General features: G+C 45.4%; 1 protein-coding gene across 1 annotated transcript; it reads left to right on the top strand.

The window, feature by feature from the left end:
• The first annotated feature begins 5,676 nt into the window (after positions 1–5,676).
• ACTR1B (ARP1 actin-related protein 1 homolog B, centractin beta (yeast)) lies at positions 5,677–18,817 on the top strand. The gene is made up of 10 exons (XM_015408183.1): positions 5,677–5,738; positions 5,899–5,974; positions 7,077–7,202; positions 8,419–8,543; positions 9,654–9,870; positions 11,478–11,570; positions 11,922–12,096; positions 14,752–14,813; positions 15,816–15,856; positions 16,338–18,817. Exons 2-10 carry the CDS (start codon positions 5,927–5,929, stop codon positions 16,438–16,440), a joined length of 990 nt encoding a protein of 329 aa, XP_015263669.1. The 5' UTR covers positions 5,677–5,738; positions 5,899–5,926; the 3' UTR covers positions 16,441–18,817.
• Positions 18,818–19,527: the final 710 nt, after the last annotated feature.

Here is a 19,527-nt window from a genome sequence, read left to right as displayed (position 1 = left end):
GTCCTCTGACTACGATACATCTAGCAGTACTGCTTCATGTGAACAAGGCAGGGTGTGAGGTTTTGCAGTGTGAGGGGCTTACTTTAGCCTTGCAAATAAGTGCAGAAAATTAGGCCACAACTACTTTTTAAAATTTGTCTGCCTGCCAACACATATTGCTGTGGCATATCAGTAGCCTGACAGAAGTGGTAAACACACTATTTTCTGATGTACAAAAGCTTCATTGCCTAGTTACCCGAAGGCAATCCTTACTCATCACAGAACCATCTATCCCATCATTCAAGGTGGCACATTTGGTTTTTGCCTCAATCTATGCTCACAGCTAGCCTGAGATCAACCAGTGGGCTGCAGGACTGTACAGGGCTTGGATCTTGGTAATCAGATACTAACATGGCTCTCACCTCTAGCATGTTTGGTTAATTATTTGTAAACATGCACGTAAAACAGAAGGGGATAGAGGACTGGAAAAATCTCAGACGTGGACTGCTTGGGTGCTTAAAATGTGTGGTTGACTGGCTGGCTCTTTGTGTTGCTATTTGACATAAGGGATGTACCCTCCTGTTGGGCAGTTGTCAAGGTGGAAGGCCTGTTTTTCTCTTCAGCCTCTTGACTCAGTTAAGGTGTGTAGTTGGGTGTAGGATTATGGAGTAGCATGGACCTCTATAGCAGACTACACCTCACACGTTGATCTCAATTATAGGCTTTAATTGTTCTTGTTGACTGCAGTAGCAGTTCTCTTGGATATGATTACTACTTGCGGTAGTTGTGCTCCTTCTCCAGGAAACACAGACTGGCATTTTAGCCTCTCAAGAGCCCCGTGAAATGGGTGAAGTAGAGAGCAACTTTCCCAAGGTCACCCCCCTCCCTGAGCTTCATGGCTGACATTATGACTTTTAACAAGTTGGGTTTGGCTTCCCCAGGCATGGCGTGTTTCCTATAGTCATACAGGAGCTGTGGGGAACTACCTTTTAAGGACATGTGGGGGTCTGATTCTGCTCCCCTGTACTGTTTTCTGGAACTGGAATGGATCCGTGGGTCTTATTTGGCCCATTTTGGACTACTATATATATGTGTGCCTCCAAAATGGGGCACTGGGGATATTTTGGCTTGGGACAATGAAGTGGGGAAAGCAAGCCCCCCCTTCTGCTGTGTTGCAGTTGCAAGTGGAATTGGGCCCCTGTGACTCTTTAAAAGACAGTTACCAATAGCTCCTTTGCAAATGTGGGGAACTCAAATTGGAACAAGGGCCCAACTCATTAAAAGTCAAAACATCTACTTTTGCTACTTTGCTCCTGAGCAACTGTTGAAAAATGGGTATCCCACTTCCAGGCTCTGTCACCAGAGTTATTACACCTCACTGCTGGTTTGTTGTGGCTTGACCTAAAAACATGATAGTGGCAAAGCAAAAGCACACTCTAACAGACTTTGCGCTCATACAGCACCTTGTTTATACGGGCTGTTTTCTGTCCAAATTAGCTGTAATCACATCACACTGGAGACTAGGCATATGTGATTTGCATAGGTAGCATGAGATACTTTGTGAGTACACAGTCCTGCATGAAAATGCATTTTTCCTCTGTTAGCATCACAAATCAGGTCTGTATTGCCTTTGCCTGGTTGAATAGTGTCTGTTTGGACATCTGTATCCTAATGGGGAGGGGACCCTACCAGGTGCAGCTTCCTAGCATGTGTTCTCCAATGTCAAGGGAATAGAGATGTATGTTGACCAAGATTGCTACATTTACTCCAGCCATTTTCCTTCCCAGTGATCCTCTCAGAACAGATTGCAGGGTCATCTCAGATAGTATACACTTGAAAAACACCCCTTGTCAAAACATTGGATGTTAACACTGTTATACTTTGATAAACAAGAAAGATTTCTACACTCTTTAGTTTTAATGGCTTTGTGATAGCGAATCATTAAGCATCCCATTGTCTATTTGAAAGCACTGACCCTGATCACTGGAATCTTTTTTGCAGGAAATAAGAGTGGTCACTGTATAAAAAGTACTTTTGCCACAGGAGAGCCAGTTTGGTGTAGTGGTTATGAGTGGAGGACTCTAACCTGGAGAACTGCGTTAGATTCCCCACTCCTCCACATGAAACCAGCTGGGTGACCTTGGGCCAGTCACAGTTCTTTCAGAGCTCTCTCTGCCCCTAAAACAAGTCTAACTCGCCATGTACTAAGCTAAGAGCAAGAACTTGTGGCTGTCAGACAATCCTAGGATCTCCTGGCTATTCTCCACACAGTGCCATACAATAATAACTATTATCATTACTTTTGCCATGTGTCCATATAGAACATTAAGCAAAATGCTTCTTTTGAGAACCACTTTGGAAGGGGACCTCCCTCTTTATCAACCAGCTTTCCTTTGGTTCATTCTCTTATGCAATTTTCCTTTCCCCCCTCTTCCAGTGGATTTCTTATATGCCATGACTTTTTATCTGTATTCTTCCCATTCTGCTGTCCTTACTGGCATGCAGAATTCATTGCTTGAGGTAGCCCTCTTGCCTTGCCATGCTAGAGCTGTTTCTGGCTCCTTCCATGTTCAGCCTGGTTAATACCAATCTGTTGCCACGTGATTGTGACACTGGAACCTCTGGCTGTGTGAACTTGCCTTGAAATGTGCCGTAGGACAACTGCGTGTTTGGAGCTGTCCAGCCAGCTGGCCTTCATATACAAGGTTTTGGTCATAGTTCTATTGCTAATGCTAAGAGCTGTTTTTAGGTGTTCAGAAATACCTCGAAAGCCCCAGTAGGACAGCAGCAATTTAAAATCTGTAGAAGAAGCCATGGTAATAGAATAAAAACATTGTGTTAATTCTGAGTGTGACAAACCCTATGGACTATATCAGGAGAGGATTGCGACGCCTCTGTTTTGCATGATCCTCAGTTCTTTGATTGTAGCTACATTTCTGTCAATTTCTGTGTGATTACTTGAATAAGAAGAAGTTTGCAAAATCTAGCAAAGACATGTATATTGTCAGTGAATATTTCCAGTTTGAAGGACATTTGTGTAGATAATGGAAGTCTTCAGGGATGAATGTCGCAGTGCATAATGGTGGCAAAGTTTTGGGAGTCCTGTTTAAAAAAAGGTAAAGGTTCCCTTGCTCGAAAGCCAGTCGAGTCCGACTCTAGGGTTGCGGTGCTCATCTCCGTTTCAAAGCCGAAGAGCCTGCGCTGTCCGAAGACGTTTCCATGGTCATGTGGCCAGCATGACTAAACACCAAGGCGCACGGAACACTGTTACCTTCCCACTGACGTGGTACCTATTTATCTACTTGCAATTTCTTGCTTTCGAACTGCTAGGTTGGCAGGAGCTGGAACTAGAGACGGGAGCTCACTCCGTCATGCGGCAACTTGGGTCTCGAACTGCTGAACTACTGGCCTTCCACAGCCTGCAGTTCAGCATCTTAACCACTTGAGCCACGGCAGCTCCGAGTAGTGGATGGTTATTCTGTGACTGTTGCTCATATTTAACAATGAATTTGTTTGAAGTATCTTATCCATTCAGACTTGTTCGGAATTCTCGAAATCACTGCCATCTTCAGCCCCTTCTGCATTGTAAAGAACATGATTCTCCAACTGTTATTTGGAATCCTTGGAAATCTGTTTTTGGAGGAGATACATAGACCACCCTTTTTCAAATAATTAAATATTATGCTTTTATCTGAGGTCTTCCTAGACCCTTCTGCTTGTAGACTAGAACTTGGATCTCTTTCACACGAAACATTCTTCCTTCCTTCCTTCCTTCCTTCCTTCCTTCCTTCCTTCCTTCCTTCCTTCCTTCCTTCCTGTAGCTGGTTTCCCACTTGGTGGTGACTGAGATTCCTCTTCATTCACCCTATAGTCAACTGAAGTATTTAACACAGACCTATCATCAAATAAGCCTATTTCATATTGTATACCCTTTTGAACCACATTATTTTTCATATGCTTAACATTGGAGAATGTGCTTATTCCCTTTGGCTCAAGTCTGAGGTTGTCCTCCAATTTAAGTAGGCCTTCTGTTGGAGGCAGAGCTACTTTAAGTTGGAGGAAGGTTCCTTGGAGGATGGTCAAATCCACCGTAAGTTCTCTAGCCTGTTTCGTGTTTTAAGATATTTCACTGTGTGACTTCAGAGTTCTAAAAATTTAGATGTTGAGAAGTATGTCTGCAGAATCTCCAGCCCTTGCAGGATTATTTTGGAATAAACATGGGGCATGTACAAGAACAGAAGAACTGTATTCATTGTCTGGTAATGGATTCTCTGGGGAATTGAGAGCTTTTGCATGAAGGTCTCAATCATTTAACTGTGTTCTCTGTGCAGTAGGATTTGGCATGTTTTGGCCCATCCCATCACTGGGGTGTGGCCATGAAAGAGACTTGCTTATTCATGCTGCAAAGAAATAATTAGTAACTGGACTGAGCGAAGCTGCCCATCCTCAGAATCTCGGAGGCTAGCAAAGCCAGTTAGCCAAGCTGATATCTGATCCTCTGAGGAGGGCATGTCCACAACAGGGCTCTTCTGTAGCTGCTGATTATGGAGGGGCACTTTATCACTCTCCTTTCAAAGAGCTTTATAAAGCTGGCTTGCTTTTGGAATGTGGTATTTAATTGTCTTTTCCTCTCACTAGAAGAGGAGAGTGCTCAGTTTGCAACAGTGGGGGATCTTTATTTCTGGCACGGGGGAACTAGAAGAAGGCTGATCTTGTGACAGGGCATGAATCATTGACTTGTTGGCTGTTCTGATGCCCTAGGCAGTCATGTCTTTCTATGCAGTCTGCTTTGGCTCCCATATTTCCCAGATGGGGTGGTGATTCTGACTCTTTTGGGAGCCAGCATGGCATAGGGGTTAGAGTGTCTGACGTGGGTTTGGGAGACCCAGTTTCAAATCTCCACTCTGCCAAATCATTCTCTCTCTCAACTTAAACGGCTTGAACCAGGTTGTTGTGAGGATATGATGCAGGAGGGGAGAACGTTGTAAGTCATTCTGGGGATGTCAGGCTAGTGATCTGTCCAGTCCAGCTCTGTTGTCTCTGACTGGCAGTGGGTCTTGAGCTCAGTTCTCCGAGGCCTTTCACAAGGAAGTTCTTCCCTGACTGTCCCACCTTAGATCTATTAAGCAAGCACTTGGAAGCAAAAAACAAAAAAATGTTGCTTGTAACTAGTGTAGTGGCTTTTCACTGGTATAAATAGTCAAGAGTGGAGCAGTTGAGAGGCATCAGCAGTTGTATCTGCTGTGCTCAGCTGACGTTATGCCCATGCTGGCAGTCAGTGGGCCTTACTTTCAAAAAGTAGAAGATGAGATTATGTCACTAGATTGGCTTTGTCTGAGGTTTTTTAATGTTTAGTATGGGGCCTTGTTCGTGATGTGATGCTGTAGCATGAATAAAGGGATAAAGAATGATAGTGTGAAGTCTACATTTCAAATGCTTTGTAGGCTTCCTCTCAGCCCAGCACAGCTTCAGGTTATATCCCTGGGAACAAAACATAAACTGAACGGTGTCTTAACCACCTGGTGGTTGAGTGGAACACCAAAGGGGAATGAGGCTGTATATGCTGTGGGTCCTTTCTTTTCACTGGAGCGTCTACATTTGTCTCTTCTTCTTCTTTTTTAATAAGTTTATTTATCATTTTCTACATTCTTCTGAGTGGCTGAAATTCTTGAACTTTTTGCCTTTTTCTTTCAGGGTTCAGGAGTAGTAAAGGCTGGTTTTGCTGGAGATCAGATCCCAAAATATTGCTTCCCGAACTAGTAAGTATAGACACTAAATAGTTTCTTTGTCTCTTTGATAAAAAGGTGTGGAGAATAAGGTTGTGTTGGACCAGGATTTTTGGTTGCTAGAATCCTAATCCTCAAGATGCACATGTGTCCTGCAGCATCCATAGACAACCACTTTTGTTTCTCTTGCTAGTGTGGGTCGTCCGAAGCATGTCCGGGTCATGGCTGGGGCATTAGAAGGAGATCTCTTCATTGGACCTAAGGCAGAGGTAATCCCCCCCCCCATTTTAAATTTTTTATTATCTTGTGGTTCAGACAAAAATAGTCTCACCAAGCAACTAATCATTGTTAAAACTCAAAGTACAATGCTATGGGCAGGTGCCATACACAAAGATGATGCAGGATTCAAATCGAAGGATAGTCAAATGAAGGGAGTGGGAAATAAGGTAGGGGAGGCAGATCATTTTTGACAGCATCACAATAAAGTGGTGAGTTGCTAATAGACATTTGCGTTCAGGTGAGGCCAAGCCTATTTCCCCCTATTGAAATACTTGCTGGGATGCTGGTGGTGCAACTATCTGCCAGTCCGTGTTCTCCTGGCTGGTGGCAGAAGCCATCTCTTACCTGCTGCAGGCTCAGGGCAACTGTGTGTGTTGCCTTTGTTTGGGTGCCGCCAAGTCTTTTATAAGCGTTCATCATTTAATTGAGCTGCACCCTGGAACTCTGGATTTCTTCCAGAGGTGTGAGATGCCTGGCGAATCTGCCTTCACTGGATCTGTCCCCCCATATCTTCTCCTTCAGTGAACTGGTCTCTCCTGCTGATCTATATAGCCCTCTTGTTCTATGTGAAGGCAGTTCCAGAACTCCCAGTATACTTGTGCCTGAGCCATTATGGCATTGGGCGTGTCAGTTAGTCTTTCAATTTATCCATCTGTATATTGGGCTGTTGCTTCTGCTATGAAGAAGTATTTACTGGCAGCTGGGAAATGCAGCTGCCCACTGGCTTTCTACAGGCCATCAAGGCATCTGATGCCTAAATATGCTTGATACTTTGTTAGAAGTTGAAGGAAGCCCACAGTAATGAAGTGACTCGATTGGATTGCACATCCCTTGTTGCATTAGGAATTTGTGGTGGCATGCTGGCTTCCCTGGCGAGCTCCTGGCAGTTTGAGTGTAGCAGCTTTCCCATGCTATTCTGAGCTCTCAAATCTGTTCTGGATAACAACCAAGTCTTTCTGCCCACCCTTTTTGTCAAGTCCAGTTTTTGCTGGATGTAAAATGTCGCTTCCTTTTCTCATTTAGGTAGGGCTTAAGTGGTGGCTTCTGTATACTGACCCCATTGTTGTGAATGCATTACTCTTTGTCCTATAGGAGCATAGGGGGCTGTTGTCCATCCGGTACCCCATGGAACACGGTATTGTTCGGGACTGGAATGACATGGAGAGGATCTGGCAGTATGTTTATTCCAAAGATCAGTTGCAGACATTCTCAGAAGAGGTAATAATCCCTCCTTTTGCTTTGGGGTTCTTTTGCTTTGTGCGGGCTTTTCAAGTGAAAAAACTGCTGGGCTGTCTAGACCTTGGAAGGAGAGATGATGAGCTTAAGGGTCTTTTGCTGCCAGCAGGGATGATGGTTGTGGTTTCTTTCATCAGATATGATGGAGGTCCCCCATCCTTGTGCATGTGTGCCTGGCAGGGATCCCCAACTCTTTAACAATCCTAGACAATGATCTTGCCTAGTCAAAGGGGACTTGCATGGTTTGGAACCAAAGTGGCTTTAGGAGTGTGTTCTCATGTATATACACACACACACACCATGCATGTTCACAGTATTATTGTTAAGGAGGTCTGCTCGAACATTGAAATCCAGCATTTTCTGTAGTAGCAAACAAACTGTGTAACTCTTTTCTTCCAAACAAATTGTGCAACTTTTTTCTCCTACTGGACGTTCGACTGGCTGCACCAGAGTGCATTTTTAAGAAGCGTGTCAAAATGTTCCTATTTCATTAGGAAGTTATCCTGAAAAAGAATAATAGTGTTTTTTGCTGGGTTTATGTGTGTGTCTCTCTCTTTCTCAGGTATGAGAACTGGATTTTGGAGTTTTTTATTTTCCCTGCTTTATACTTTGTGGTTCTAGCCATTTTTTTAAAATGATGTGTGGAAAAGCTGTATAGGTAGCTGAATAAGTGAATGAACCCGCCCCATCATGACAAAGAAGACTCTAGCCTCTCCTTGAGAGGATATTATAAGGGTCAAGCTTTTAATTGCTTATTTGACAATGGGGACCAGAGGACTGTTGGGCAGGGGAATTGCCCAATCCTCCTTACTAAACCAGGCAGAAATCAGTTTGCATTAGAAGTGAGAGGCTCCAGAGCCTTCTGGTTGTTCCAGCCTCCTGTAATAGTTGGGGTTTTTGCATAAGAACTCTGGCCCCCTCCAGAGCTGTACCTGATCATACTGTAGCTGGAGAAGGGTAATTGCTATGAAGCACAGCCGAACTTCTCAAACACTTTATGAATGGATGTGTTTCTTTTTTTAAAATTCAGCTTTCAGTGCTTGTGTAAGTTGAACAAGCAAACAGTTCACACACAAACACACACACACACACCCCGTGCATGCAGTTGCCTTCCTGGGTTAGACTGGACTGAAGTAGGCATGATGGGAAGGAGTAACAAGACCTGTATGTCATCCTCTCCCCCTCCTTTCTCTTCCAGCATCCTGTTCTCCTGACAGAAGCCCCTCTAAATCCCAGCAAAAACCGGGAGAAGGCTGCTGAAGTTTTTTTTGAGACCTTCAATGTTCCAGCTCTCTTCATCTCCATGCAAGCTGTCCTCAGTCTGTAAGTATTTAGTTGCTGAAAAGGTGAGTGTGTGTGGGGAGATAAAGTGGTACCCTTTCTTGCTATCAAGCTGGCCCTGACAACCGCTTAAATGCAGTTGGCCTGTATGCTTGCTTCAAGGAATCGCTCAGCAACTTCAGGAAGTGTCAGTGACTTACGAAGAGGCACACTCTTTGTTACTGCTGACACCAGTGGCCAGCAAACTGCAGAGAATGCTTTCTTTTGCTGCTTGCCAAATATTGTGATATTGAGCCCCTGTTCCCAGGGGTGGGGGATGCTTTGTCTTTAATTGTATTATCTCCCCAACCCTCTGCTCTGTATTCTGTGCCAAAAGATTTAGGCATTATAACCGTAGATTTGTAACTTGGTCCCTGGAAAGCTAAAGTGTGATTATTACTGACAGATGCTGACTACAAGATATGTCTGGTGTAGTTTGTTTGGTATTTCTCTTTTGTTTGGCAAGGAATTGAATAGTGGTGAAGGGTGGCAGGAATGTTGGGCAGAGAGCACTTGGCAGATGATTGGGATTTATTTCTTGATTTTCACTAATCTGTTCAGGATAGGATTCCCAAGTACTTACCGTGATCCGGTGGGGGAAACATGCTCCCCGGCCGGACCATTCCTCCCTGTAACACACCATGCCGTCGCCAGGAAGTGATGCTGGGCGACGCTCTGGCAATGGGACTGAAAACTTGATGGTACCATCGAGTTTCCAGCCCCATTGCCAGAGCGTCGCCCGGCGTCACTTCCTGGCGATGGCATGGTGCAGCGCGTCTGTTGTCCCCACAGGAATGATCCTGCGAGGACGTTTGTGTCCCCCGCTGAATCATGCTAAGTACTTGGGAAGCCTGGTTCAGGAATTGACATGGATTAGTTTAGCCTGTTTGATTATATGAGTCCGTGAGTTCCTGAAAGTCGGGCTGCCATTTATGTATCCTGTTGCAAGCCTTGCCAGGTTCTGTTAACTGCTCTACCCTGGTGAGGTTCCTTCAGGCTTACTGGAATTGTGTTTTTTCCAGTTGTTTCCTGAGCCTAGTCCTTTGACGGTGCTTTGGAAGGTGGTTTTGTAACTAACAAATGTCCTTCTTGCCTCCCTCTGCTCACCTACAGTTACGCCACAGGCCGCACTACAGGAGTGGTGCTCGATGCAGGGGATGGAGTGACACATGCGGTACCCATCTATGAGGGTTTTGCTATGCCCCACTCGATCATGCGGGTTGACATTGCTGGGCGGGATGTTTCCCGTTACCTCCGCCTGCTGCTACGAAAAGAAGGCTATGACTTCCACACCTCAGCTGAGTTTGAAGTGGTCAAGACAATAAAAGAGGTAAGAGTAGGGTAGCTGGATGTATCTCTGTGAGGAGGCTCTTGCCACAGACCTACCTCGTCTTTTTTAACTTCTAGAGTTTCAAGAAGGAATTTTGGGATGGTAAATAGAGCACTATGCTAGAACCATGGACCACTGGAATTTGAACCCCAGGTGGCTATTTGTAAGGTTTGGGAGGGAGGGGCCCCCTAACCTGGCAAGCTGTCTGTCTGCGACCACAACTTCTACCAAGTTCTTGCAAGAGTAGTTGTTCCTGTGAGAGCTCAAAGCCCTACCACGTTCCCCCACTAGTTCCTCTTTGTAATCCTGTGTCTGGGCAGCTGACTGGCAGAGTATATTCTGGTCCCAGTGCTGTAGTGTAACTACTGTGCCTCCCTTTGGACAGCATCCCCCCATCATTGACCCCCCCCCCCCGAGCTGGTGTCAACTGGGAGTAAGGAGTCTGCACCCTCAAACAGCCGTACCATGCTATCTAAGCACTTCTGCTTAAAAGTGTTCTGCTGTTGTTCAGGGAAGCTCATGGAATCAAATAGTCTCATGTATCTGAAAGAGGGTGTGAATGAGCAGAGGAATGTGAATCTAGTCAGCTGAGATGATGTTAAGTACAGTGGTTCTTAAAACTCTGATCTTTAGGGCATTTCCAAACTGCTGACAGGCTAGTGGTTTCTTTTGAAGTTTCCACTACATACTGGAGAGGCAAGCAGCTTTATTTCTTAGCTTACATGTAAAGCTTCAAAACCACTTGCTTGGCAGCACAAACACAGCTGCAGTGGAACCTCAAAGAACCCCTCTGCTGTGTGCTGTGTGCATGCGTTCCCTTCCAGCACTCTTCTGGTTTTGTGGAACTGTGGCCACAGAGGGGGAAATGCAGCAGCCGAGTTTGAATTAGAAAGTTCTTGAAAAGCAATTTCCAAAGATGCTGTCTGTAATAACTAGCTTAAAAATGGTGGCAATCTGTTATTTAGTGGATGCTGAGGATCATAATACTGAGCAGAATGAGGAAATGAGCATGAATGATCCTCACCTCAAGTCCCTGCAGAGATCATTGTGCCCAGAGTGTCACATATCTATCCCTCATTGGATAGCAGGCAGTCTGTGTCACAGGGCAGTCCTTTCAATCTGTTTGGTTTTTGTGGTCCTGTGTCCATTGATTCTCTTCTGGCTGGTGTCTTGACTGTCTGTCTTCCTTCCTTCTCTCTTTCTCTTGTTTCTTTCTTAAATTACTTCTATTCTGATTGTCACCAACGAACATCAGCTCCTTGGCCTTTCCCCTCACATTCTGTGCCCTTCCCTTCTCTTGCCCCACATTCTACAGCCTCCCAAGGAGAGGCACGGGATAAGCAAATCAGGACAGTGCTCCTGAGAGGTGCAACACAGTTTAAGGATCTTGTACTCCTAAGCAATAGCACAGTGATTGAGAACACTGCAGTTTTGGAATGGGCTTCTGATAAGGGATTGTACATATCTTATGCATGAGGCATTGATGGCATGGTAGATATTCGCATAGGGGAGGGCTAACAGAACCATTGGCTTGCTAGGATTTTCTGCAGCAAATAATTTTCAGTATCCAGCCTGGTTGTCTCACATGCTGCCTTTTCACCCCGTAGAGAGCTTGCTACTTGTCCATCAATCCCCAGAAGGACGAGGCTCTGGAGACGGAGAAGGTGCAATACACACTGCCTGATGGGAGCACTTTGGATGTAAGTTTCTGCACTAGAAAGTGGTTCTTTCTTCTAGGAGGTGACACTGAGAACATAGAGGCTGGGAGTTCCTTCACAAACACATTTGCAGTGGTGAGAGTCATCATCATAATCAGAAAAGCTTTGGGAGTTTTCTTGTTGTGTTCATATGTTGGCATACAAAACAAACACATAGTAGGTTCCAAACTTTTGCAGCCACATGGGTCTGTTTGTAGCCATGGAACAGTGCGCCCTCCACACACAAATCATGCTTGCAAATGCTGTAGTAAGTGAGCCAAGTGCCAAGAGGACCTTGTTGGAGTTGAACTGTCCCTTGTACTTCATTAAATGTCATTGTTGCTCTCTTGGCAGGTCGGTCCATCCCGATTCCGAGCTCCTGAGCTGCTCTTCCAGCCAGACCTAATAGGAGACGAAAGCGAAGGAATCCATGAAGTGCTCGCATTTGCCATCCAGAAATCTGACATGGACCTGAGGAGGACGCTGTTTGCGAACATTGTCCTGTCTGGGGGGTCTACACTTTTTAAAGGTATGATGCTCCTGAAAGTTGGCAGCATCTGGAGGTAGAAAGCTTGTCTGTGAGTTTGGAAAAAGGTGTAAAACACAAGAGGCTGCCTTGTTCCAAGAAATGAAAAGGAGACTTCAAAAGATGAACTTCAATCAGGCTCAAGGCGCTTGAGTTAGAAAACTTCTTTTCAGAGGTGACTCTTAAAAATACAGTCCCCCTAACACAGTGTTGTAAGCCCAGTTATGAACATTCCTGTACTGTTCTTATGTTAAAATTATATAAAAATTACCATCAAAGGAATGATAAGAACATAAGAACTTAAGATAAGCCATGTTGGATCAGGCCAGTGGCCGATCCGGTCCAGCACTCTGTGTCACACAGTGGCCAAAACCCAGGTGCCATCAGGAGGTCTACCAGTGGGGCCAGAAGATGATGCAGCAGAGCCTCAAAAAGAGACATATTAGGCAACACAAAACAATTTAATGAGTAATACAAGATGTAAATTTAATCTTATTTCTTTTTTTTTAGAACAGCAACACATTAATTGATGACAAATATTTGCAAATATGAAACGCCTTTCTCCTCTGGTTGAGATCTAGGGATGTTGCCCATCAGATCCCACCTGGGATTCCTTTTAACTGGGAAGTGCTAGGATTTGAGCCTGGGATCCTTTATATATGCAAAACTTGTGTTGCACCAGTGATACAATGGCATCTCTATAGGAGGAGGAGGAGCTGACATTGGAGGCTGAAATACTGAAAGGAGGTCTTTCTCTATGCCTCCTTGTGCTTTCCTGTTTTGTGTAGCAGCTGAGATGAGGCCTAGTGTTTTAAACCCTACAATCTGGTGCCATGCTTTGGGCCAGAGCATTAATTGAGAAAGTTTTTTTCCTGCTTAGACATTATTAGGAAGGGCTTTTTCCTGGCCCCATTAAGAACCACCTCTGTCCTGAAAAAGGTATGATAACCAGTCATAAAAACATCATGATGTGGGTGGCCTTCTTGGGTGCTCCATGCAAAGTGAGAATGGCAGCACTGTTGGCAAGGTGAGGCCATTGAAAGCCTTAGGGGCCCTGGCAGATACCTGACCTCAACATGCTCTACACTATAGCTAAAGTGGTCTAGGTCCATACATCAGAAAATGGGTATATGGAACTCCTTCATGTCTCCAGTGGAGCCCAGATTAACAACCTAAAGCAAGTGGCTCTTGGACTTTTTCATAATGGACCAGATTGTGTTCGCCTGCAATGTACTCTCCGAGAGAAAAGGTTTCTCATGGGAGATAACTGTCCAGCATCAGAATTGTTGGGCATGGCATGCAGATTGAACATAAGGAGCCTGTTTGTGCAGAGTAGAGCCTTGGGTCCCTTCTCAGCTATTAATTTCTAAATGTGGTAGCAGCTTTGCAACCAAGAAAAGTCTTTCCCAACATCTTCACCGCCCCCCCCCCCCAATACTTTAGGTGCTGCCTTGTTGCTTTCTTCTTTGGGCAAAGTGTGTATAAAAAGTGAGTGGAGATGCTGAGTGAGTATCTAAACGAAATGATCCCCCAGCTCCTGTAAACCAGCCTTTTGGCTGTAAGAGAATTGTTATACAATAAGCCAAGGAAAATGCAGTTTCTAAATGTAACAGCAGAGGGTAGAGTTCCCATATAATACCACCTCTGCTGGTTGAAAGCACAGTCCTGCCTTTCACTCACTTTGTATTTCAGGAAAATACTGGTCCTTTCCGCACTAGACCTTAAATCCTGGTTCAACTCTGTCCCCGAACTTACATTCTACACTACACATGCTTACATTCTACACTACACACGTGAGTTCACCCCTGTAATTATCTCGGTGTATTTTTACATTATACACTACACTCGAGTTTACCCCTGTAATTATCTTGGGGTATTTTTGGTTTCCACATTACATTGAGGTCACCCCAGTTTTGCCCCACACTTGTCCCGGGATAAATGGATGCTGTTATAACCAGGGATAAATGCAAGGTTATTGTGTCATGAGTGGAACTCTGATAAAACCAGGGATAAGATCCAAGTGCGGAAAGGACCACTGTCTGCAGGGATGGTCTTGACTCCATGGGACATCCAGGACAGCTGGCCTGGCCTGGGTCGGCCCCTGACTGCCCATGGCCCTGCTCTGCATGGAGGGGAATAGAAGCAGCTGGCCACTATGCATCTGCCCTTTCCAGGGCTTGTGTTGTTGGTGGCCTATCCGCCCACCTTTCTTGAGCCCAAGCAGGGTGGGGTGAACCCAGGGGCAGTGATTGTGGGACCTCATCCTGGACTTTTTTCACAAGGCCCCAGAATCACTAAGACTGCCCTGACTGCCTGAGTGTTTCTTTGCCTTTTGGAAGGCAAGAATCTGAGGCTGAAACAAACCCAGCAGGCTCAGCTTTTTTATCTACTGTTGAATCCACATTTAGAATCCACCTATTAAGGAAGCAGGAGGAAAAAATCCTTAGATGCTGGGTTGTAAATGAACACCTGGATTGAAGAGATGCTGAAAATCTGATGTGGTTAGCCTTTTCTGTGAGTGTTACGGAAATAGTTAATTTATGCCTGAGGTATTGAGGCATGCCTCTTGAAAGCCTCAGGGTACCTGATAGCTTTGACCACTTGGATCATGGTACAGTGTTCCTAATTCTGCCAACTTCTTTGTGTCTATTCCGTAAGGCTTTGGGGACCGACTGCTCAGTGAAGTGAAGAAACTGGCTCCAAAAGATGTAAAAATTAAGGTAAGGAGATGAAGGAATTCCAGGCCTATTCTCACTTTAAGTTAATATGCAAATCTGTGCACCCCTCTTAGAGGATAATGCCTGTTTGCAAAACCTCTGCGGGATCTTTGTGTTTGCATGTCTGAGTGCTCCTACAGTTTTGATCTTAACAGAGAATGGGGGTCACATTAAGGAAAAGGACAACATTGACAGCCCCCTTATGTGTTGTGTTTGGTTTGGGATTTCAGTTGAGCTTTTGGTGGTGCATTTTTAATTGTCTGTTTATTTTACTTTTCCTAATGGTTTACAGAAAGGAACAAAAGGCATGAGCTAACGATGCAAAACAATACAGGAACAAATCAAAGACCATAAATAAACACAAAATAACAAAATTTGGTGACTGTTACGGAAATAGTTAATTTATGCCTGAGGTATTGAGGCATGCCTCTTGAAAGCTCTGCATTTCACACTCCCTCAACCCAAGGGGAAAAAAATTCCAATCTTTGTACATTTTTTTTAAATGGAGCCAAGTAGGCAACAGGGGAGCAGTTCGTGTATTGACATGGGGCGAGATGGGTGGAATGAATCATGTCCTTTGAAATCACATGTAGTTGTGATCTGGTTTCCAAACCACTTTCTATTTACTTGCTTGATAACCATGAAACTTGAAATTTGCCGCTGCTTAGAATGAAACTTGAATCTCTGGCTTCTATGGAAACGTGTAGAGTTGTTGTCGGAGGACTTAATATGACTTGCATGATCTGCTTTGAGTCCCATTGATCAGGAGAAAAGTGGGATATAAATGTTTTAAATATCTACACACTTGGATGGTGGTACATGCTGAAGCATCTCAGTTGTAGTAAGGGCATCCTGTAGGGCTTGGCTACACTAGCAATAGTGGAAGAAGGAGCCTGGTTGTTCCACCCAGAAAACCAGTTGCTTTAGTGCAGGGCTAACTGCAGCATCTAGACTTTTGTGGTGTTCCTGGCCCACATCTCTGACTTGTGTTTTTCCTCCTTGCAGATCTCAGCTCCTCAGGAGAGGTTATACTCTACGTGGATTGGGTAAGAAGATCCCCAGCAGTTTCCCATCCATAGTACCTAGCAGTATAAGCTCCAGTGGAGCAGTAATGGGGTCCAGCTGTATAATTCCTACACAGCTGTCCAAAAATTGAGGGACGTGTAATGGTTGGCATTTTTCATCTTTCTGTAGTATTCCACCACAGACAAGTATTTGGTGGGGGTGGCTCCTTCTCCCCTTAGCTGAGGAAGTTCTCCTGTGCTGGGCTGGCTTCAGAATACAGGCTGATCAAAAATTCCTGTTGGGATTTCCATAGAAACAGAATCTAGGTTTGATGTGCTAAGAGTTGTGATGATAAGGCAGCCCATATGCCGTTGCTTCTCTAGAAGGAAATAGCTGATTGTGTGTTGGCAGAGATCATTGTCTTGCAGGAGGTATACACCTCATTGCTTTTTCACTCTCTGACCTTTCTCTCTCTCTCTCTCTCTCTCTCTCTCCCCCCTTCCCCCCCTCCCTCTCTGACAGTGGCTCTATTCTGGCCTCCCTGGACACTTTTAAGAAGATGTGGGTGTCCAAGAAGGAGTACGAGGAGGACGGGTCACGGGCCATTCATCGGAAGACCTTCTAGGGTGGGGTGGGGGGTGGCGGCAAAGCAGCTGGTGTCCTTGGGCGACTCATCCAGGTTGTGTCTTTTCTCTCTTAACCCTTTCCTGTCCAGGGCTGCTCCCTCCTTGTTGGTTGGGGCCAATTCCTGCCTTCCTCCTGGGCCTCATGCTTACCTGTCTTAGTGCCCTGTCCACTGCATGTTGCTAGCATGTGCCCCTTGGGTGGGAGGCACAGCTGTATTTTTGAGGCCTTGGCTGTGGTGGAGGAGGGCAGTGGCCCCAGCCAGGAAAGGAACTCAAGGCTCCATTCTTCTTCCTGGCCTGTTCCACAGGAAAAGCACCATGTAATCTGTAACACTGATGCTCTTTGTACCAGCTGGTAGGAAAGCTGCTTCATGCCTGTTATATCCTGTGAGACAGAGGCCTGCATGGGCTTCAGTGTGATGGAGAATTCTTGGAAGGCTGCATCTGGCAAAGAATAATGAATCTGTAGATGCGGCTGCCTGTGGCAGCTGCATTGAGTGCTTAAGCCATAGCACAGGAGTTGTCCTAGATCCAGCATCTCTCTCTCTCTCTCAGCCTGTTGCATCTAAACATGGCCCTGCTTATATGGCAGGCAGCTAGCCACACTAAGCATTCTTCAGCTGGCCTATGAGTGGGACCCAGCCTCTGGGCCTTTCAGTGCTGTTGGTGCCAAGGTTCTCAACAGCAGCTGAAGAACTACCTTAGCACAAGCCCCCACCTTCCCCCATCCATCTAATCATAGTGAAAGAGAAAGGGCCAGTCCCTTGATGGACAGTGTGCTTAATCAAAGCTTCACTACGGTTGCTGCGCAAAGGTGTTCTCTTCCTTCCTGTGGTCTAACCACACAGGGGACTAATGCTGTTTACATTAATGCTGTCAGTCTAGGCTTGTGAATTTCATAGGGGGAGGGGTAAGATCTAGAGATTTCTCTGGTGGTCAGAGAAGCTCTGGGTAGCTTTCAAAACTGCTGCTGGGCCTAGCCAGACATTTCTTATGCATTAGTTCTGTCTCTCCCCCCTCCCCTTTTTTTGAGGGTTTCAGAGGCTGGTGCTTTACTGCTGAGACATTCCTGTGTTGGATAAAATAGTGTGGCTGTGACACCTGGCACCAATCCCCCCCCCCCAACCTCTTTTCCCTTCCTCTGAGAATGGTTTCTCAGACCAGTGGCACTTCTTTGGTTAATGCCAAGCTGGTTGTGATGGTGGCAGCCATGCTTGGTAAGGACTGAACACCTCTGCCACTTTACCAACTCCTGCTCCATCTCGTCAGGCACTTTATTCGCAAAGCTGGACTGGGAGGGTGGGGGAGGGGCCCAAAACAAGTTTGTGTGGCCAGCCAGGGGCAGATAAAGTGGCAGGGGAAAGTTCAGCTCATGTTGCCCACATAACTTTAGATCTAAACAGGCAACTCCCCCCTCCCTTCCACTTAAAAGATGAACAAGGTACATGTTAGCAAACCCTGTGGTTGTCCCTGTGGGAGCTCATTTGGCTTAGTTTGTTTAAGCAAGAGAGTTTCCCTTCTGCTGTTGGGAGCAACAGAGGTGCTTTCTCTGTTCCTGTCTAAGCTCTGTGCCCTATATCAACCACTTCCTTCCAGGCAGTTTGGGTAGTGCTTTCTTGCGCAGTGATGACCGTGGCCATAATCTGCCTCTCTGTTTTTTAACACACATCCCATACCCTGCTGGGTGACTAGAGAATTGGGTAACGCCAGGGTTGCAATACAGCAGGGGGTTCCACAGTAGCCAAAGTATACAGCAGCAGAGAGGATGGGATGCTAGCCTTTCTGACTCTAGGTGCATTATAGCAATTAGCCTTGGACTGGAAAGGGTTAATTTTTTTTAAAAAATGAAAACACATTAATTTAAAAGAACCCCCTGCTAAGGGGTGAGACTGTATCCCCTCAAGGGGCAGTGGCTCTTGCCCCTCCAAGCGTGTGTGTATATTGGCTTCTTCATATTATCTACCACCGAGAGCAATCTATACCAAATGGAGGCAAGTACAAACACCCCGCCCCATCCCTCCACCTCTCTGGACTGCAATGTACAATAATTTAACACAGTTGCCTGTATTTTTATTTTGTAAATTCATTATAGTAACTATAAATTAACAGACAGTCGCTTTGTGTGTGTCGTCTCTACAGTAATCAGCATTGGAAGGAAGGGCAATTAAGCTGGGTTCTGCCCATTATCTTCCTTGTACTAGTAATACATGTGTTATAAACATGATGTTTATGAAGTTCAAAAGAAGGCAGGGGGAAATAAATGTGTAGCAGCCACGGACAAGAGAGCCACTTGGGACACTACAGAAGCCTGGCTTTTGAACATGGGAGACTGTGCCTAATCATTTTGCTTTCCTTTTGTTCATTCTTTCCCTTGTCATCTTTAACCCCTTCAGCAGTAGTTTTGGGTCCTGAAGGCAAAACAAGCTTTTTTTAAAAAAGTAACCCCCTCAGAAGGATGGGAGACCCAACTTCAGGTTTCTTGCTTGGCATCAGCACTGGAGTCAGGAGGAATACTGTACCATTAGGAAGAACTTTAACCTTAGTGCCAAGACAGCAGCTCAGTGCCCTAGTAAGCAAGATGTTTAGTACTTATTCACAGTTCTCATGCTTCCAACTGCTGCTGAAGACACATGGGCGAGCGGGGTTCTTTCGTCCTGTCCTTTAATACCATGGCTGAGTGAGTGCTGTTCTTCCTTGTCCTGCACAGCTGCAGAAGGATGATGTAGGTAGGGTAGTTATGTATGCTGGAGCATTGGGAATCCCTATATAAATTGAGTGGGCATCTAGAAGATAACTAGAACAGCAGCCTGCAAGCTTGAGATCTTATTACAACATACAAATGGGATCTGCAAGGAACTGGGGAGGACTAGATCTTGTTTCCCCCTGGCAGTCTCAATGTGGGGAAAATATGGCCCAGGTAAGTGGTAGTGGCTGCCAAAGGAGCTGGATGTATGATTCCCTCTGAGCCTGACTGTACCTGTGGGCCTACTTCTGGACAGCAGGAGAATGCTCCTTACCAAAGCTGATGCTAAGATCTAGTTGTAATGCCAAAGGATGAGATACAGCAACCCCAAGGAATAGTAGGT

Source organism: Gekko japonicus, unplaced genomic scaffold (assembly GCF_001447785.1).
Source record: "Gekko japonicus isolate JY-2015 unplaced genomic scaffold, Gekko_japonicus_V1.1 scaffold139, whole genome shotgun sequence".
Taxonomy (NCBI): Eukaryota; Metazoa; Chordata; class Lepidosauria; order Squamata; family Gekkonidae; genus Gekko; species Gekko japonicus.
The sequence above is the reverse complement of the archived record's forward strand: the minus strand, read 5'-3'. Positions and strand labels throughout refer to the sequence as shown.